This window comes from Mustela erminea, chromosome 11, assembly GCF_009829155.1.
Source record: "Mustela erminea isolate mMusErm1 chromosome 11, mMusErm1.Pri, whole genome shotgun sequence".
Taxonomy (NCBI): domain Eukaryota; kingdom Metazoa; phylum Chordata; class Mammalia; order Carnivora; family Mustelidae; genus Mustela; species Mustela erminea.
This window is the reverse complement of record NC_045624.1, coordinates 12,634,852-12,653,634: the sequence shown is the minus strand read 5'-3', so window position 1 is coordinate 12,653,634 and position 18,783 is coordinate 12,634,852. Positions and strand designations below refer to the sequence as shown.

The 18,783-nt window shown below is 44.9% G+C and overlaps 1 protein-coding gene across 4 annotated transcripts in view; it reads left to right on the top strand.

Moving 5' to 3' along the window:
* The first annotated feature begins 4,407 nt into the window (after positions 1-4,407).
* The window catches only part of AGK (acylglycerol kinase), a 72,867-nt gene continuing 58,491 nt past the window's right edge, over positions 4,408-18,783 (top strand). The window contains exons 1-2 of one of the 4 annotated variants that reach the window (XM_032303904.1): positions 4,408-4,667; positions 8,135-8,252. In XM_032303904.1, coding sequence (XP_032159795.1) covers positions 8,152-8,252 — 101 coding nt within the window. In that variant the 5' untranslated portion in view covers positions 4,408-4,667; positions 8,135-8,151. Of the gene's footprint in view, positions 4,668-5,337; positions 5,464-5,606; positions 5,632-7,869; positions 8,022-8,134; positions 8,253-18,783 lie in introns of those variants that run through there. The other 3 variants (XM_032303903.1, XM_032303906.1, XM_032303905.1) reach the window with 3 other exon arrangements.

The window sequence follows — 18,783 nt, the reverse complement described above, 5'->3', positions numbered from 1 at the left end:
TGTTACATTGGGAAGATATTCTCTCTCCTAGGAACCTGCTGGTTTCTCAAAAGGCCTCATTTACATGTCTCCAATCTGGTTGTAGTAACTGCAGTGGATAGTAAAGGTCACAACAAGGAAGAGATTTTAAGCGTAAATACCACAAGAACACCATTTTGTACTTTTTCCTAAGGGAAACAGAGTAGTCTGAAGAGGAGTCTGTAGGCATAAAATAAGTAAACAAACCAGAAATGAATGTTAAAAGAATCCATACATAATTTTCTATGATAGAAGTTCTGCCTGGGGAGTACCTATTCCCGCAGGCAGATTTCTTCTGAGATGCTACATATAAAGCTATTATACGTAGGGACGAGCATTATATCAGTTTTTCTGAATCTTGAACTCTTTTCATGTTAGTGAATTTATCAACAACAAACACGGCACGGGTCCAGGGGAATGGCTGGAGAGTGTTATTAGGAACAGTAAAAGGTAAGGCATACCATTGATACCAGTAGTATCTGCCATTTACTTTCACCTATATGCCTCATAAACACTTAACATCTTTTAAAAAATACTGTCCCTACTATGTCTTCTACCCACCCATAGCCTTCGGCTTACAGTTCATCAGTTCAGTGCTCTTGGCATCAAGAAACAGAAAACCCTGACTCTTAACTGACTTATGCATAGTTAAAGGAATACAATAATATTATTATTATATATTATATAAAGGATAAAATAATATATATCACACAAAGGAATATAGTAATATATATTATATAAAGGAATATATATTATATGAAGGATAATAATATATAAAGGAATATATATTATATAAAGGAACATAATAATAATATTATATATTATATAAAGGAATATAATAATAATAAAGGAACTATTTCCTGTAATAGGATGTCCAGAGTTTGAGCAAGCTCTAGAAACAGTCCAACCATGTGGCTCAATGACGTCATTGGGGACCCAGGTTCTTTCTCTCTTTGCCTCCCATCCTCTGTGAGTTGGCATTGGCCCAAACTGGTTCCCGTCATGGCTGAGCACGGGTTGTGGCAGTGACATGGTCAGGCTGGGTCTGAGCACCCCAAGGAGGGTCCTGCAGGACTAGTCAAGATGGTCCTTGGCCTCACACAGGGTAGAATTCAAACGCAAGCTGGAGAAAGTGAAAATTGAGTTTACTGAAGAGTGTGAGCGACAGGTAAAGGATAGACAGAGTGACTGGGAGACTCAGAAAGCAAAGGAGAATGAGTCTTGTCATCGCTTGGGATTAGAGGTTTATACTGCAAAGGGGTCTAGGGTACACATGCCCATAGGAATCCAGGGTAGGGTCTGATCAAAGGCAGGGGACAGGTGGATGACAGGTGTTATAAATTACCAATGGTAGGGGTATTGATGCCTGCATCAGCGAGGTTTGTCTGAGGCTAATGTCCTGGAACGTGGGCAGGAACTGGCTCTTCTTAGGTGTTATCAGGTGTTTGGGGCCTAGAGCAGAACTAGAGAATGGTTAACTTTCTTGTTTCCTCCTTGAAGTGGGAACACCACTTCTTTGGCTTGCTCAGAAGCAAATATAGAACACGAGTTTTCTTAGCAGAAAAACAGCAGAGATGGAGACTTTCTTTTCTTTTTTTAGATATTTATTTATTTATTTGACACAGAAGGAACACAAGCAGGGGGAGTAGGGGAGGGAGAAGCAGGACCCTGGGAACATGACCTGAGTGGAAGGCAGACACTTAATGACTGAGCCACCCAGGCGCACTTCTTTTGTTTTTGTAGAGAGGGAGAGAGAGTGTGCGCCAGCTGGGGGAGGAGAAGAGGGAGAGGGAGTGAGACAATCTCAAGCGGGCTCCACGCCTAGCACGGAGCCCCATGCTGGGTTCAATCCCACAACTCTTGAGATCGTGACCTGAGCCGAAGTAAAGCGTTGGATGCTTAACCAATGGAACTACTCAGGTGCCCCTAGACAGAGCCTTTCTAAGATGGAGTCCCTTCAGCTTCTCCACCTCAGCAATTTTAGGTATTATGCACCCGTATGATCTTGTCTGAGGAAGAAAGTCATCCCGTACCATGTGATTGTCCCCTTACTGTACTCCTAGAGTCCTGCAGCCGTCACCACAGCCAACCATCGCACATTGCATCCCAAAAAGAAATCTCAGATCCATTAGCAATCATTTTCCATTTCTCCCCAACCACCCCCAAGCCCAGCCCTGGGTAGCCTCTACTCCACTCTCCAGCTCTACGTATTTGCTAATTCTGGATGTTTCATGGAATTAGAATCATATAGTATGTGGTCTTTTGTGACTGGCATATTTCACTGAGCATAATGACCATAAAGTTTGTAAGGCTCATCAGCATCTCTTCCTTGAATTCCTCCCTTTTAAGGAGAATGAAACCTTTCCTGAGATCTCTCAGCAGACTCGTCCTTAAGACCCTTCGGTCTAAATGGAGCTACATGTTCAATTTTTAATCCAATCACTGGCACTGGAGGAGGAATTACTATGCATATCTTAAACTGATGCCACTCCTTGGCAGTATACCCTTCACCCAGATTTCTGAAATATTATCCAAAAACCTATCAATTATTTACCATTTTCACATTTACTGCCCACCACTCTGATTTCAGGTCTTCTTCTTAAAAGGACCTTGTGATTACATTGGACCCACCCGAATACTCCAGGATAATTTTCCCATCTCAAGAACCTTAACTTAATTACCCCTGCAAAGTATTAGTAGATTCCAGGGGTTAAGGAGATCTTGGCTGGGGGGGGGGTCATTATTCTCTCTACTACAGTGTTCAGTGTTCAGCATCAACTCTTTTGTTGAAGGACGCAGGCTTGGGCAGAGGGAGAAGCTGAGCTGGGTTGTGTCTGAGACAACCTCAGCTGACCCTGTGAGGAGCTGTGGGGCTCTCAGAGATGTCTGGCTTTGGGCCAAGTGGCCAAGCTTTTGAATTCTCCCCTAGATCAGTCACTGGATGTGGGCCACCTCCAGAAGGCAGTGACATTGGTGAAGATGGTTCACCACATTGGAAGCTGTCCCTGGAGGGGCCGACAGCTGAAGGCTGTCTGCCCAAACCACCCCCAGCAGCTGGGACAACAGGTGTTACATATCCATGTCCAACACTCAGTGCTGGTAATGATGCCTGAGAAGAGCATTTGAGAAATTTCCATGTTTCAGCATCATTTGTGTCCTGTCCTTACAGATTTACAAACCACATGCTTAAGATGTGGCTTTCACTATAATCCCTTGTAGGATGGGAATGAGGGGACAACGTCCCTCTGGAAATGATTTGAGGGGATAATTGTTAGCTTCACTGAGGGGCCAATAGTAGCCTTACTACAGGGAAAATATTAGTAGCATGAGTTATATAACTTCAAAATTAAATGGGATACTACAACAATGCATTAAAATGTCAGTAAATACGTGTAATGGGTACAGTTAACTCCTGGAAGATGAATTTATGACTAATTTATGACTTAGTCCTATTTTGATGCAGATATTTCCCATTTGCTGGTGACATATCTGAGTCATAGGCTCCCCCGTTTCTATCTATACAAACATGCAGTATAGGAGAGAACAGAAATTCTTTTTCAGAGACCTACCATGCCCCTCACCACTGCTCCCCTCTTCTTTTGCATGGGTAGTTCTGAGGTTTTTACTCCATAGAGATGTCTCATCTTTTCTAGTTTCAAAATCCATGCAGAAACCTGGGAGTTGTTTCCAGATTTCTCTGCTGGGAACACAACAGGCTGACATCACCATCCTCATTCACCCCTGTACTGGCCACAGTGAATTGAAGACTTCATATTAAAGAAAGAACATAAACTAACAAATATTCCCGTGTGGCCCTGGGAGCGCTTTTCAATTAGGGATGTTCCTGAGTGAGGCCTGCGATGCTATGCATGTCTGTGTTTGGCCTCCTTGGAGGGGCTGCTTCTCTCCAGGGGTGTGGTTTTCTCCCAGGTGGCAGACACCGGCCACCCTTCTTCACAGGCTTTCTGGGCATCTGCCTCGTGATGCCTGATCTTTCCAACAGGATATGGTTCCAACTCAAAATCAAGTTTTCCTCTCCCAAGTTTTAAGACAAAAACTTCTTTCTAGATTTTCTGATTGGAAAATTATGGTATGTGCATCCAAGCAGAACTTTTCTCATTTTTGGAAACCACTGTTTTGTTGAAGCCCTAAAGCTCAGTCTGCCCATTGGACCCTCCCGCCTTAGTCCCGGATTTTTCTAGCCTTACAGGGACGCAGTTCAGCAACTCATTTTAAAGCAAATGTTCTAAGAGGTTGGGAGAAGAGAAGCGAAAATAACTATCTCCCATACCTTCAACATCACATTTTATAGCTACAAGATGTGCTTCACGATGATCTTCTCACTTCCCTCATTTACTGACAGAGCCTCGGGAGAGAGGGCATAGCAAGTTCCCACGATCTAGTGTGGCCCAGTGAGGACGAGAAGCTGGCAGAGTATGAATTATTTCGCCAAAACCTCGCTGGATGTTCTCATGGTTCCTAACACGTACGTGGAGTGGAAGACAGAAAGGACTCGTGTCTCTCTGTAGCAAACGGGGAACTTAGAATTCAAGCTCTCCGGAGGCTGGAACCGTGCGGGGTGTGGTCCATGAGCGCATCCCCAGGGCCGCACTCCACACCCGGCAAAGCTGGCTGACGGAAGGAAGAAGGTGAGAAAGAGGCGTGCATGGACCGGTTTAGTCCCAACACTAACGGAGGGGTGGGGTGGGGAGGGGCCAGGCGCTGGTGGGAGGGGGAGGAATTCGAGCTGCTGCCTGGTGGTCGGCGCGGGCCCGGCCTCTCGGTAGCTCTCGCCTCCGGGATTTATCACTGCACGTGGCCATGGAGAAATGTAAAGTAACCAGATCCCATCATTGCCCTGGCTTAATGCCCCCACTCCTGCCCTCTCCTTCCGTATAACGGGCGGACTCCCTGCGACCGCGACCCCGGCCCACCTCCCCCGCGTCCCCGCCCGGCGGACTCCTTGGCTTCGCCCGCCCGGGCCTCCCCGTGCCAAACTGCCTCCGGCTTTAGAGCTTTCGCCCCGGCTGTTCCCTCCCCCAGGTCTTTGCAGGCCCCGCTCCCTCTCCTTCCCATCAGCGGCCCCGCTCGGAAAGGCTAACCCGGGCCGCCCGACGTAGCGTAGGCCTCGCCCACCCACTCCCTTCAGATCACGCCGTTCGTGGAGCGTTGGTCTCGCCCTTAGGATCGAAACGTGACCCGTTCATCCACGGTCCGCTTTAGAGCCGGTCCTAAAGCAGTGTCTGCCGTGGTGGCTCCCGGTAAACGCTGCGGAGCGACGAATCACGGCGCGGAGGAAAAGCGCCGGCCGCCCCCGGGCGGCGACCCCCGCGCGTCGGGAAGCGCAGCGGAACCCCGGCGCGGCGGGCGCGGTTTCCCGTCACAGCGCGGGGGAAGCTTGAGGGAGCGCACAGGAAGGCAGGGCGTTGAGCGGGAGCGGCCCGGGTGAGTGGCGGGGGGCGGCGGCGGGGAGCGGAGAGCGGGTCGCGGGCGCCGGGCCGGGCCGAGGGCTCCGGGGTGCGGGACGGAGCTGCGGGAGCCTGCCCGGGGCGCGGCGGCGGCGGCGGCGGCCGGGGGCCGGGCGTGCGGGCCGCGGGAGCCGGCGGGGAGAGGGTGGGAGCCGGGGCCCCCCGAGGGATGGCGGGGTCCGGGGTGTCACTCCGCGGGTCAGCTGCTCTGGGTTCTGGGACCAGAGCTGTCGCTGCCCTGTGTGACCCTTACTCACTCTTCTTGCCCTTTGGGCTTCGGCTTCCTCATTTGCAAAACGGGGAGAATCGTTTCTGATCGTCTGACGGCTTCATTCATTCCCGGTGCTTTTCTAGGTTGTGTTTCCTAGAGATGCCTAGACCGCGCCCACCCGGGAGGGGTTCGCCGTCTAGGGAGAAAATCCCCTCGGTCCCGGCGAGGAGGGCCCAGTACAATTAGAATTCGGGCGTTGTTACAAACAAACAAACAAAACAACGGGAACAACCAACCCCCTGGCCAACCCGCTTTACAGAGGAGAGATGTTCATTTTGAACATAGAAAATTTAGACTTTAACTCAGATTAAGGAAGACGAATTCTCTTGGGTGCTTTAGAAGGAATATGCATTCTTGGCTTATATTTTGCGCAATTGCCATGACAACTTAAATCCAGAAAAATTTACAAAGGGCATTCACCGTTCTTCCAGATGTGATCTTTTTAGCCAAATGACGTAATCAGATAGGTGTAGTATCCTCATTTTTTACTAATGAGTCATGTGCATTCGCAGCCCCATCAGAGGTGATTTGTACAGCCCGCTGAGATAATGAGAGCAGGTGCTGTGTTCTCATTTGACTAACAGGGAAAGACCAGTCGGTAGAGGCTAAGTGACTTACCCAGGCTCTCCCTGTCATAAAGTGACTCTGGAATTCAGGCCTCAGGACCCTTGCACCACTGCTCATTTCACTACACTAGATTGCCTGCGTGTTTCCATGTTTTTATGCACGAATCACTATTTTGTGGCCAAAAGGGAGTTCCACTGGGTCACGGGTGGATAATCATGGATGAAAACAGACTTTTATCAACTGTCAGATTGCTCTGTAACAGCATTGGTGTTTTCCCCTCTTTCTACCCTTGCCTTGGGTGATTTTTATCTGCACTCAAACTTTGACGAGTCCCAAATCTGTATCTTCTACCTCGTTTCTCCCAGCTTCAGACTGCTAGATCCAGACTTCCACTGATCATTTGAATATCCACTTGGACATCCTCTGGGCATCTCAAACTCACTCTCTCAACAGCACACGCCACCTTTCTACACAAACGTGTACTACAGATCTAATGATTGAAAACTTTTATTGAGTTAGTCGCCCAAGTACAGCCCTGGCTTGGTTTCTCCTCTCACCTCCGACAAGTGGGCAACTGAGGTTTATAGCCAAGGAGCAGGCTGATGGTTGGTGGATAGAAAGTTAGGTTTGATGAAGGGTGGACAGTTGTGAAGGAATATGTTAGGTTGAGTATGAGGAAATCAAAGTAAACGGGAAACTAAGGAAGGCCTGTTTGTTAGGATTCTTCTTGGCATCCTTTGTCTTCAGAGATGGTGTTCCTTTCTTCCGGGTTCAGGGAGTGTATTTCACAGATGAGGGTTTTATGACTGATTTCAGGGAAGAAGGTCAGGTGAGGAGGTCACAATGACCTTCCTGCTTCTGTCATTTTCTCAGACTCCCTTAGCTTAAAATATTCAATATGCTAAGTTGCCACATATTGGGGTAGTATGTCCTGAACCCTATGACATTCACCAGTTAGCTGTTGAATGACTATTGTGTGCTGTATCTTATTTTAAGCACTGGGGATACAGCAGTGACCAGAACAAAGTCCTTATTCTTACAGAGTTGACATTTCAGTGCGATGAGCTCATAAACAAATTAGCAAATAAGCATCATCAAATGATAAGTGCTGTGAAAAAGCAAAACAGAGTAAGGATCTATATTGTCACTTGGTTTTTTAGTAAAGTTGTGTGAATTTACTTTGCTTAACAGGAGTACGTGAGTGTGTCTCTCTCCTTTTATTTTGTCATCAGTGAATATGACCATGTAACCATTTCTTAGTTTTAGAGGTGAATGGTACTAATCCTTTGTCATTTGCATGTTTTCATTTCAGTTAACTAGAAGTTGAGCATTTTCACACAGCCATTTGCATTTGCCCTGTGAATTTTCTGTGCATGTTCTCTGCTTATTTTCCTTTTGAGGGCCTAGTGTTTTCCTTTATTTTGAATAAGCCCTTCAGAGTCCTTTATATGTAATAGACAAATACTCTTTAACAGTGGTAGAGTGACTGCAGGGAGAAAGGAAAAGCGGGAAGCCTGGAATTCGCTTCTCTGTACGTCTCTGCTTGCTTTGAATACGTGAGGTTCGGGTGAGCAGAGAGGGAAGCAGTGAGTTTAGGTGGAAACAAGTGAGGAAAGAAAGAAGAAAGACAGGTGGGCAGTGAGAAGATGAAGTTGATGAGCCTGGAAGGGAGCAGATGGGAAGAGACCAGAGAAGGGGTAAGGAGGAGTAGGAGTGAGGGAAGAAAGACAGGTGCATGGAAGGCAGGTAGGGGCCTCTACACAGTGAGCTGGGGTACTTACTTTTTCTTTTTCTGCCTCTGTTAATCTAGCAAATCCTTAGGAGAAGATGACCGTGTTCTTTAAAACACTTAGAAATCATTGGAAGAAAACGACAGCTGGGATCTGCCTGCTGACATGGGGAGGCCATTGGCTATATGGAAAGCACTGGTAAGTAACAGCCCCACCCCACCTTCACCTCCAACGACAAAACCACCCAAAAGGGCCTACGGTCAAAATCTTGTCTCTGTAGCACATTGTGGTGTAAAAGAAAATTAAGTGTTAAAGCCATAAAGACACGGGCTTCTTGTAACCAGTTCAGGAAAACTGTAACTATAGCGGTGCGGTGTCTTTAACACTGGACGACAGTAGATATATAGTAGTGAGATCGGAAGCTGAGGAAATTGAGAAGTTCCCTCCCAGACTCTTAGTAGACAGGGATTGACCCCCTGTGTCTCCTTGTGATTTTATTCTTTCAGTTTCTTACTACTGTCTCTTGATCTGTTACCACGGGTGCTGTTAGACCCTGACTGAATCCGCTTGCTCCAGCCCCTGTGGCTTTTCCAACATTTATCCCATTAGCCTGGGTTAATAGAAATGAGACAAAGACTTTCACATCTTTTGTTTGAATAAGGAATTCAACAGCCATGGGTTTTATTAGCCTCTAGGTATGAAGGGAGAAGAAAGTGCCAGATCTCCCTTCTGGTTTAACATGGTAATAAGATTTAAAGAAAGTTTTTGTGTAAAATTATATAAATAATTATGAGAGCCAATTAAATTTTCATCTTTTGGGGATTAAAGGTGACATCTCAAGTATTTAACAGCACTCTGTAATCCATCTAGGTGTCTTAAATGACTGCTTTGTTAAACAGAAAACAGCTTTTGTAAAGAAGTCTCCACAGTGGAAAGGAGATTCATACTGATACTTCTGTAAACTGTCTTAGTTCACCTTTGCATGGGTCAGAGATAATCTTAGGATGCACCATGGTATTGAGTTTTTTGGCAGCTGTAGATTAAAGGGAACAGATCCCCCCTCCCCCCTAAGTATTCTCAAGGCTCAGTGCTTGAATTCCATTAGCTAGCATGTAAAGAACAGACTTGAGAAGCTTAAAATTTGTAATACATTAAAAAAAAAATAGGTGGAGGAAATGTTTCGACAAATGGAAAATGAAACATAATGTGTGCCTTTTCTCCCTTTTCTAACCATCCTTGAGTCCTTACACGTCCTGCCACATGGGCACTAGGATGCCCTTTGCAGAAGCCCCCAGGCCGAGCCACAGCTCGTGCAAGAAATGATCCCTGAGGATCACAGCCGTTTCTGCTGCTAGGTGAAGAATTGAGGCAGTATCCATGTACCCTGTCCAGGATGTCTTGTAGATACCCTAGTAATTACTTAGCTCTGAAACTGCTAGAGCCAAAATGCCTTTGGAGTCTCATTTTGCTCAAAAGGCCTCATTTTGCTCTGTTTCCACCCTTGACAATCAAGGGTGTGTTCAGGATGCAAGCCCTATTGTTCTGTTGCTTTTCCTTTTCTCAAACTTTTCTCTTGTATTTTGTAGTACTATGTGGTCTTTTTGTTTTAAAATTGTAGTAGAAAGCACATGATTTGTCACCTTGGCCGTTTTTAAGTGTGCAGTCAGTAGTGTTAAGTAGACGCACATTATTGTGCAACAGAGCTCTAGAATTTTTTCATCTTACAAAACTGAAACTCTCTACCTATTAAACACAACTCTGCATTTCCTCTCCCCACCCCCAGCCCCTGGCAAGCACCATTCCACGTTCTGTTTCTTTCAGTTTTACTATCGCAGGTCCCTCGGATAAGTGGCATCATACAGTGTTTGTTTTCGGTGACAGGCTTATTTTACTTATGATGTTCTTAAGGTTCATTAACATTGCAGCCTATGGCAGGATTTCCTTCTTTTTAAAGGCTGGATCCTATTTTGTTCTATGCATGGATATAATCACATTTTCTCTATCCATTCATTGTTAATGAACGTTTGGGTTGCTTCCATCTCTTGGCTGTTGTGAGTAATGCTGCTACAGTGAATTTGGGTGTGCAGTTATGTCTCCCAGATCTTGTTGTCAGTTCTTTTGGGTATATAGTCTGAAGTGAGATTGCTGGGTCATAAGGTGGTTCTCATTTTTTGAGGAAGCCCTATGCTTTTCCATAGTGACTACACCATTTTACAATCCCACCAACTGCAGGAGGCTTCCAGTTTCTCCACATCCTTCCCAACACTTGTTATTTTGTTTTTGTTTTGATAGTGGCCATCTTATTGGGCACAGTACAGCATCTTTTGATTTGATTTGCATTTCCCTAATGATTAGTAATACTGTGCATCTTTTCAAATGTTCAGACACCATTTGTTTATCTTTGGAGAAATGTCTGTTCAATCCTTTGCCTGTCTTTAAAAATCACTTTCCCTGGTTTTTTGTTGTTGTTGTTAAACTGTAGAGCTTCTTTAGCCCATTATGAGATACATGATTTGCAGATATTTTTCTCCTGTTCCATAGGTTGCCTTTTCACTCTATTGATGGTGTCCTTTGATGCCCAGAAGCTTTTAAGTTTGATGTAATCCTATTTGTCTATTTCTATTTTTGTTGCCTTTATTTTTGGTGTCCTAAGAAATCACTGCCAAATCCAATGTTACGAAGCTTTCCCCCTGTGTTTTCTTCTGGGGGTTTTATAGTTTTAGGTCTTATATTTAGGTCTTTAATCCATTTTGGCCCTTTCCCCATTACATTGTTTTGGTGTCCTTGTCTAACATCAGTTGATCATAAATGTAAAGTATTTGTTTATTTACTCACTTGTTCTCTGTTCTTTTGGTCTGTATGTTCGTGCCAACACCACCAGCTTTTAAGCTTTGTAATATGTTTTGGATATTAGGAAGTATGAGGCCTCCAACTTGGTTCCTTTTCAAGATTATTTTGGCTAATTGGGGTCCCTTGTGTTCCATATGAATTTAGGATTTTTTTTTTCTATTCTGCAAAACATGCCACAGATTTCGATAGGGATTGTGTTAAATCCGTGGCTCATTTGGGGTCATATGGACATTTTTGTGATATTAAGTCTTCCAGTCCACAAGCATGCATTTATTGGTGTCTCTACATTTTTTCAGCAGATTTATAGTTTTTAGTGTACAAGTCCTTCACCTTCTTGGGTTAAGTTTATTCCAAAATATTTTATATTTTGGTGCTATTGTAAATGGGATTATTTTCCCAATTTCCTTTTTTGGCTTGTTCATTGTGAGTGTATAAAAATAATGGATTTTTATGTGCTGATTTTTGTATCCTGCAACTTTCCTAAATTTGTTCCAGTGGTTTGTTGTGTGGAATCTTTAGAGGTCATCTGCAAACAGATAATTTCTATTCTTTTCCAATTTAGATGCTTTGATTTCTTTGTCTTGCCTAATTGCTCTGGCTAGGACTTCCAAAACCACGTTGACCAGAAGTGGTGAGATCTTTGCCTTGTTCCTGATCTTTAAGAAGAAGCTTTGTTTTTCACTGTTGAGTATAGGTTTTCCATATGTGGCCTTTGGCTCTGTTCAGATACTTCCTCTACCCTTGGGGGCTGAGGACCTTATCGTCACTTGCCCCTGTTCCGCTCCTGAAATCTGGAGCATCGGTGTCCGAGTCCCCCAGTCTGCCATTATTCATTTCCTAACCTTAGTTCCCTTTCTCAGTGTCACCAAGACTTCCTGTCCCTTGGGCCCTCCTCCAGTTCCTTCCTAATCTGTCACTCTCTCTACTTTCTTCACTTTTTTCCGATCCTAATTTCTCGATTCAGCACATCACCCACTTCTCAGCTGCACGTTTCACGCGCCCTCCCAGCCTTCTCGGGCTCTCGCTCCTTCTCCTGCACAGTTAAGCCATTCGAGTTGGTTTTGTCCGTTTCCCAGCCTCCTACTCCTTCTCTCTCCTATCCAGTCTTGGTTAGAATTATTCTCACCAGTTTTAGTCCCCATCCTTTTTAATAGCCCAGCTCCAGACCCAGTTGACTGTCCTTGAAGTACTTTTTTTCACCAGCTCCTGTTCTTCCTCCTTGATGTGTGGGTGTTTGTCGCTCTCTGGCTCTCTTGGCGTGCCCTTCCCTTCCACTCCGGCCTGAGGGAAGTGGTTCTCGAGGACTCTGCTCCAGGCCATCTTCTCACACTACGTCCTCTCCCTCTGTGATCTCTCCTTACAGTGCCTGCAGTTTCCAGCTGTAGTCGGCAAATCCCAGGTTCATTAGCATTTTGACCTCTTCAGAGCTCCAGACCTACATCTGTGTTCAGCTGTTTACTTATCTATTTGCCGGCTTCTCCAGTGCCTAAAGCTCAGCGACTTGAAAATCAGGACGCTCTTGCCACCTCCACCCTTCTCAGTGATCAGTACCACTCACCGTTTTCTGGCTTCCCAAACTAGAACCTGAACGTCACCCCGTGACGGTCCTTGCTCCTCCGTTCCCACATTCAGGCCATGCGTTCTAAGTGCGTTTTGCCTCTTCTACATCTCCGAATGTGTTCAGTTTTCTTTTTGCTGCTGTACTGTCACCACCACCAAAATGTCATCCCTGGCCTGGATTGGTATTAAATGTATCCTAACTGTTCTCTCCTCACAGGTACTCTTGCCTGTTTCTTATCTAATTTCCCCACCCTGCCAGAGTGATCTTTCAAGAAGTGAGGACTGCTTAACAAAATAAATAAATAAAAAAGAAGTGAGGACTGCTGCTTTTAGACTCAAGTTTACATGACTTGGCCCCAAGTGTATACGTCTCCAGCCTCGCCACATCTACACTTTGGTGTGTAGAATTATCAGGTCACACTCTGGAAGAAGTCTCTTTCCGTGAAGTTCTATTTCAGGGTTCCTTGGAGGGTCTTTACACATGGAGCCCTCCTGGAACACTCTCCTCAACCCTTCTTCCCCAGCCAGCTGCCTTTCCTCCAGGTCTCAGACATTCTTTCTTCCCCATGCCCTGCACACACATTTATAATCTTCCTTTCTGTCTCACTGGGCAAGGTCACCATCCTCCTGCCCGAGGCCAGCCCCTCCAGTGCGGATCTAAATCCTGTTCTCCCAGTGGTTAGCCCGTCCCTCCCTTTATGTTTAGTCTCACCCTTCCTGTTTTTCCCTCCTACTTGTCAAACTCCTTGTGGCTTGAACATGTCCTCTCTCAACTTTGTATTTCCATTTATCCACTGCCCTGTGTCTCTTCTTCCATTTTTGCCATTCTTGAAAGCATACGCCACCTCTGCAGTCTCTACCTTTACAGAAGAATAAGCTTAGTAAAATTTGATTTCTGTTTCATCATTTGATTGAACCTACTGTTGTCAAGGTCATTAATAGCTTCTTGGTTGTCAAGTTCAGTGGATACTTTTCAATCAATTTCTGTCACATTGATTCTTCTTGACTCTATGTTTTTTAGCTACTTGGAGGTGATTTCTCAATCTGCTTATCCCTTTGATGTTGGACTCTCCTAGGTTCTGATATGCTCATTCCACACCTGGCTGAGGTGATCATAACCACACTGCTATTTTCTTTCTTTCTTTTTTTTTTTTAAAAGATTTTATTTATTTATTTGACAGAGAGAGATCACAAGTAGGCAGAGAGGCAGGCAGAGAGAGAGAGAGGAGGAAGCAGGCTCCCTGCTGAGCAGAGAGCCCAATGCGGGACTCGATCCCAGGACCCTGAGATCATGACCTGAGCCGAAGGCAGCGGCTTAACCCACTGAGCCACCCAGGCGCCCCACACTGCTATTTTCAAGTACAGTATCATAAGGGTATCATAAAGGTCCTTATCTTGCTTCTCTTGACATTGTCTGCAAATAGTGGTCCTGGGGTTATATCATGTGACCAGCCATCAAAATATTCTTTCCAAAAGAGAACTCAGATCATAGCCTCCTTCTGCAGATGACCTGTAAACGACTCTCCAGGGTCTAGAGGACAAAGACCCAATTCTTCAGTCTGGCATAGAGGCCCTTTGTGATTTGGCCCTGGTCTTCCTCTCTAGTCTTTTCCTGGTCCCTTCCTGTCCCACCTCCATTGCCTATCACCTTGTCCTGTGTTCCAGAAGTCTCTAAAAGAAGGCCTGCTCTGTTAGCCTTCTCTTCCCCTTTGCATGTGTTCTTCCCACCTCCCAAACACTTCTACTCTTCTTCACCTGGCCGGTAACTCAAAAAATGTGTCCTAGGGCTGGCATTATTTGATGAAGAGGAAAGAAAAGCAACAACTACTCAACAATGTGTTGAATAATTACTCTTTATCTGGGTCTGGGTTGGTTATTTTCATGCGTGCGGTCTCAGAACCCTGAGATCATGACCTGTGTCAAATGAAGACACTTAACGAACTGAGCCACCCGGGAGCCCCATATGCCTTCTTTTTTGAAAGGCTTCTTCCTCTCTGCACAGTGGCTTTGAGATTCATCTGTGCTGTTGGATTTATCCGTAGTTTATTCCTTTATAGTGCTCAGCAGTATCTACATGATAAGCATATAATAATTGCTAACATCTTAGAGAATTTTAAATTACTTGTTTTTTATTTCTAAGATGGGTGAATATAATATCTTATACATTTTAAAAAACAAATTGTTTTATTATGTGCATTTGACTTTTTTCTTCCCTTTGGAAGGAAAATAGTATCTCCTGATGTAGGATTCACATGAGAATAATAACAATTCCCTGTATTTTCATGTTTATTTTAAGATTTTAATAAGGGTCGTGGTTTTTCTAAGGAAAAGTTTTTTTCTGCAACAGAATTGGAAAAGGTTGCACATATTTATTTTTATCTGCCCCATTTTTGGCTGCTGCCTTGAATTTGTCTTTTGACCCAGGTATTATTTATTTGCAGGCTCTTTTCCATGGTTACTGTAAGTTTTCTTCTCCCTTGGGAATTCCTTTCCTTTTTTTTCCCTCCCTTCCCTTCACATTCAAGGGAAAAAAAAAAAACCCTGTGATGCTTTTCCCTCTGCCTCCTTCCCCTGCAGCTGGTTGCAGGCGTCGGCAGGAGCAGCAGGGACTGCTCTCAGGACTCCATAAGGGCAATTGAAGAGGAGGAAATGACCCTGTTTGCTGAAGTAAAGAGAATCTAAGTATTGCTCGTTCCTCTTCAACTGCTCTTCTCGAGCTTTCTGGGCTCCCTGGGGGAAATCCCGGTCCGGTCCTTCAGGTCACCATGCCAACAGTTACCTGCGGTCGTCCCCCTTGTTTCTCACCCTTGTAGTGGCGAGGAATCTGCTCATAGAAAGCGCAGGAGAAAGGAGGCAGGAGGCAGTGGAGTCTAAAGTTGTCTCTGGAGTCAGAACGGATGCGTCCTGGCGGCGTGACCGCCGCTCCCTGAGCCTCCGCGCTGTCCCGCCCTGTAGAGAGGGCTGATGACAGCGCCGCACTGGTTATGGAAGGACCAGGTGGGTCACGGTAAAGTTCTTAGCATCGTCCTGGTAGACCTAAGGGCTCAATAAATGCTAGTAATTGTGAGTAAATTTGATGCACTGTATGTCCAGTACTTTGAGAGTTAAAATGAATTACTTCTGGTAACTGGGCAGCTAGTGATTCGAGAGGCCGCTAGTGAGGAAGGGAAGCAAAGATGTGCCAGATGGTCCAATAGCATCTCAGCCTTACTTATTTTACCTGACGTGTGTAACCAGACAGCTTGGAAGGTGCAGTTCGAACACAGAACGTAACCACAAGAGAGGCAGGGCGAAGCAGTTCCAGCTAGCTTGGTCTGCGCTGTTCTGCATCTAATTTAAGCTCAGATTGTTCCTTTCACTGGAGATCTTGTCTTTGCTTATCCCGGCTCTGGTTTCTCTCCTAGTGATTTTGGTGCATGAGCCTTGGCACAGCATCTCAACAAAGACTCTTGCCTCAGTTAGCGGTAGCCCTTCTCTTGCTCCTTCTGGCTCCTGGCATTCAGCGGAGTCCTTTGGCTCCATGCTCTGGCGCTGGGTCTGCCCCCAACCTTGGCCTGTAACCCCTGGCTCCCTCCTGTGGTTTTCTGTGGGGCGTCTAGCTTCCTGGCCAGAATTCCCGATCCTTGGAGATTTTAAAGTCCCATAACCACTATGAATCCCTCAATGTGAAACTTGCAAAGCAAATACGATACTATAGTGATGATCTTGGGTCATGTGTCCCTAGGTTTTTATTAATATTGGAGTTCCCCCCCCTGCCACTGAATATAGAAACACTCATCTTGGTTATTATACATTGACTTTCATAAGTTGGGTGGGAGCCCACCTTTCAAGGTCTGTGGCCAAAAATTCCTTAGAAGTAAAAATAAGTGGTTGTAAGTTGGCCTGGGGCGGGGGGTGGTTGTGTGTTTCAGTGTCATTCAGTTTTATTGAGAACTTAGTAATGTTAATAATCATTAACACTTAATCAGTGCTTGTCACGTACCAGACACAATTCTAAGCACTTTATGTTTATTAACTCATTTTATCTTCTGAGCAGCTTTGAGATGATTATTAATCTCATACTGGTGTGAGATTAATAGCCCTGTACAGATGAAGAAACTGAGGGACAGCAAGATTAAGTCATTTCCCTAAGGTCACACAGCTAGTAAGTATTAGAGCAGTGATTCCAAGCCAGGTGGTCCTCATGTTAACCGCTCGCAATGGCTTCTGTGTCTAAGGGAGCATGAGAACAATGAAGAATCATAAGCTGAGGTTGTCTTCTGCTGTAGGCCCCATAGGGCATAAGGCAGGTATTAGAAGGTAGTGCTTCAAATCTGGGCTTCTGAGCCAGGTGGGTCTGGGTCCGAGCTTTCTCTTTGTCACTTGCTGGATGTGTGACTTTGGGCACAGTTTGTTAAACTCCACTTTATTCGTGCATATAGTATCTGGCAGCACTATACTGGGACACTTAGGACATATATTCACAGCTCCTGGCACAGATTAAAAAAAAGCAGTTACTTTTATTACAGATGTGTGAGGCACTCTGGGCTATGTCCTGTGTGAGGGTACAAAGTGAATGTTAGGGGTGACTAAGAAAAAAAAGGATTACTGTCAAGTTTTTTTTTTATTATGGAAATTTTAATCGTATAAAAATTAGAAGAGGATAATCAATCCCCATGTGTCATCACCCAGCTTCAGTAAATATCAGCATTTTACTAATCTCATTTCATTTCTCTGCTTTTTTTTTTTCTGGAATATTTTACATAGATGCCAGAAATTCTAGCTTATATCATTTATACTTCGGTTCCTTATCTTTAATAAGTAAGGAATTAAAAAAATCTTGCCATTATGATGAATCTAACAAAATTAAGTCTTTCATGTTCTCTGATATACAGCCCGTTTATATTTTTACCTATTATCCCTAGATTCTTTGTTTTATGGTTTTGTTCACATCAGTATCAAAACAAATTTTCACACATGCATTTAGTGCCTGTCTCTTAAGCCTCACAAACTAACCCCCTCCTTCTTCCATAGTATTTATAGCATTTGCCCTGGAGAATTTCTCATACTCAAGATTTGGTGGATAACTTACATCGGTCAGTGCTGTGCAGAGTCCTGTAGCCTGAGGCGAGAAGAAAAATCAGTGCTCCTGGTTCTCTCTTCAGTTAAAACTGTGATGTTTTGTTCATTGTGGGTCTTTGCATTCATTTGATTTTTAAAATTATTGTATTAAAATATTTGTCCCCATTGTGGTTTTTTTGGCCTAAATTTTGCACCTGAGGCAGATGCATCCCTCTCCTCACTGTAGCCTGGTCCTGAGGTGTTTAATCTGTTCCTGTGTCTTGGAAACTGGTGATCAGACCCAGATGCTAGAGCTTTGCTATCTGAAGTGTGCACTGTGGCCCCGCAACACAGTTACTCCTGGGAATGGATCAGAAATGCAGCATCTCGGGCCCTACCCCACACCTGCTGAGTCCGAATGGACACTTAACCAGGTCCGCAGGGGATTTGTGTGTATACTGAAGTTGGAGGAGCCCTGCTCCAGAGGCATAATTGGATTCAGGTTTAATTTTTTGGTACGAGAATGCCTCATACATGTGTTATAGATTAAAAAAAAAAATATTTTGTTTAGAGAGAGAGCTTGCAAGCGGGCTGGGGGAGGGGCAAAGGAGAGATTGAATCTCAAGAGACTCTGTGCCCAGTGTAGAGGCCAATGCGGGACTCAATCTTATGACCCTGAGACCAAGACTTGAGCCGAAATCCACAGATACTTAACCAACTGCACCACCCAGGTGCTCCGTGTGTTGTGGATTTCTTATGATATCAAGTCAGAAAGTATGCAGCATTGAGTTGTTCTGTTTGGGGGGATATTAAGGTCGATCGGTGCATTTAGAGGCGATCGGCTTGGCCCACCCATTACAAAGTCAATACAGTCGCTTCTGAGAGTTACTAGAGCCACGCGGTTAAGAGGAGGAGCGACCCTATGGGTTAGAATGTTGACTTTACACCTGCCAGCAATGCACCATGGCTGGGCTTCAGTTCTCTGTAAACTGGAGATGATCAGAAACCATCTCCTCAGGTTGTTGTGCTGATTTTTCTTAGAAAAGGGCCAGCCACAAAGAACGCACTCCATCAGAAGTAGCCCTTCTTTTCTCTTTTGGCTTTGCATCCTTGTGGGAGAAAGCATCCTAACTAGGATGTGTTTGGAGTTGGGCCTTCAGCGAGTGCGACCGTGTGCTAGCTGATACAGAGACAGAAGATGGAAATGCACAGTGTATTTTTGGAGATTGGCAAAGAGTTTGACTTCACCAGAGACTCCAGTCTCTAGGTTTTTTTTTTT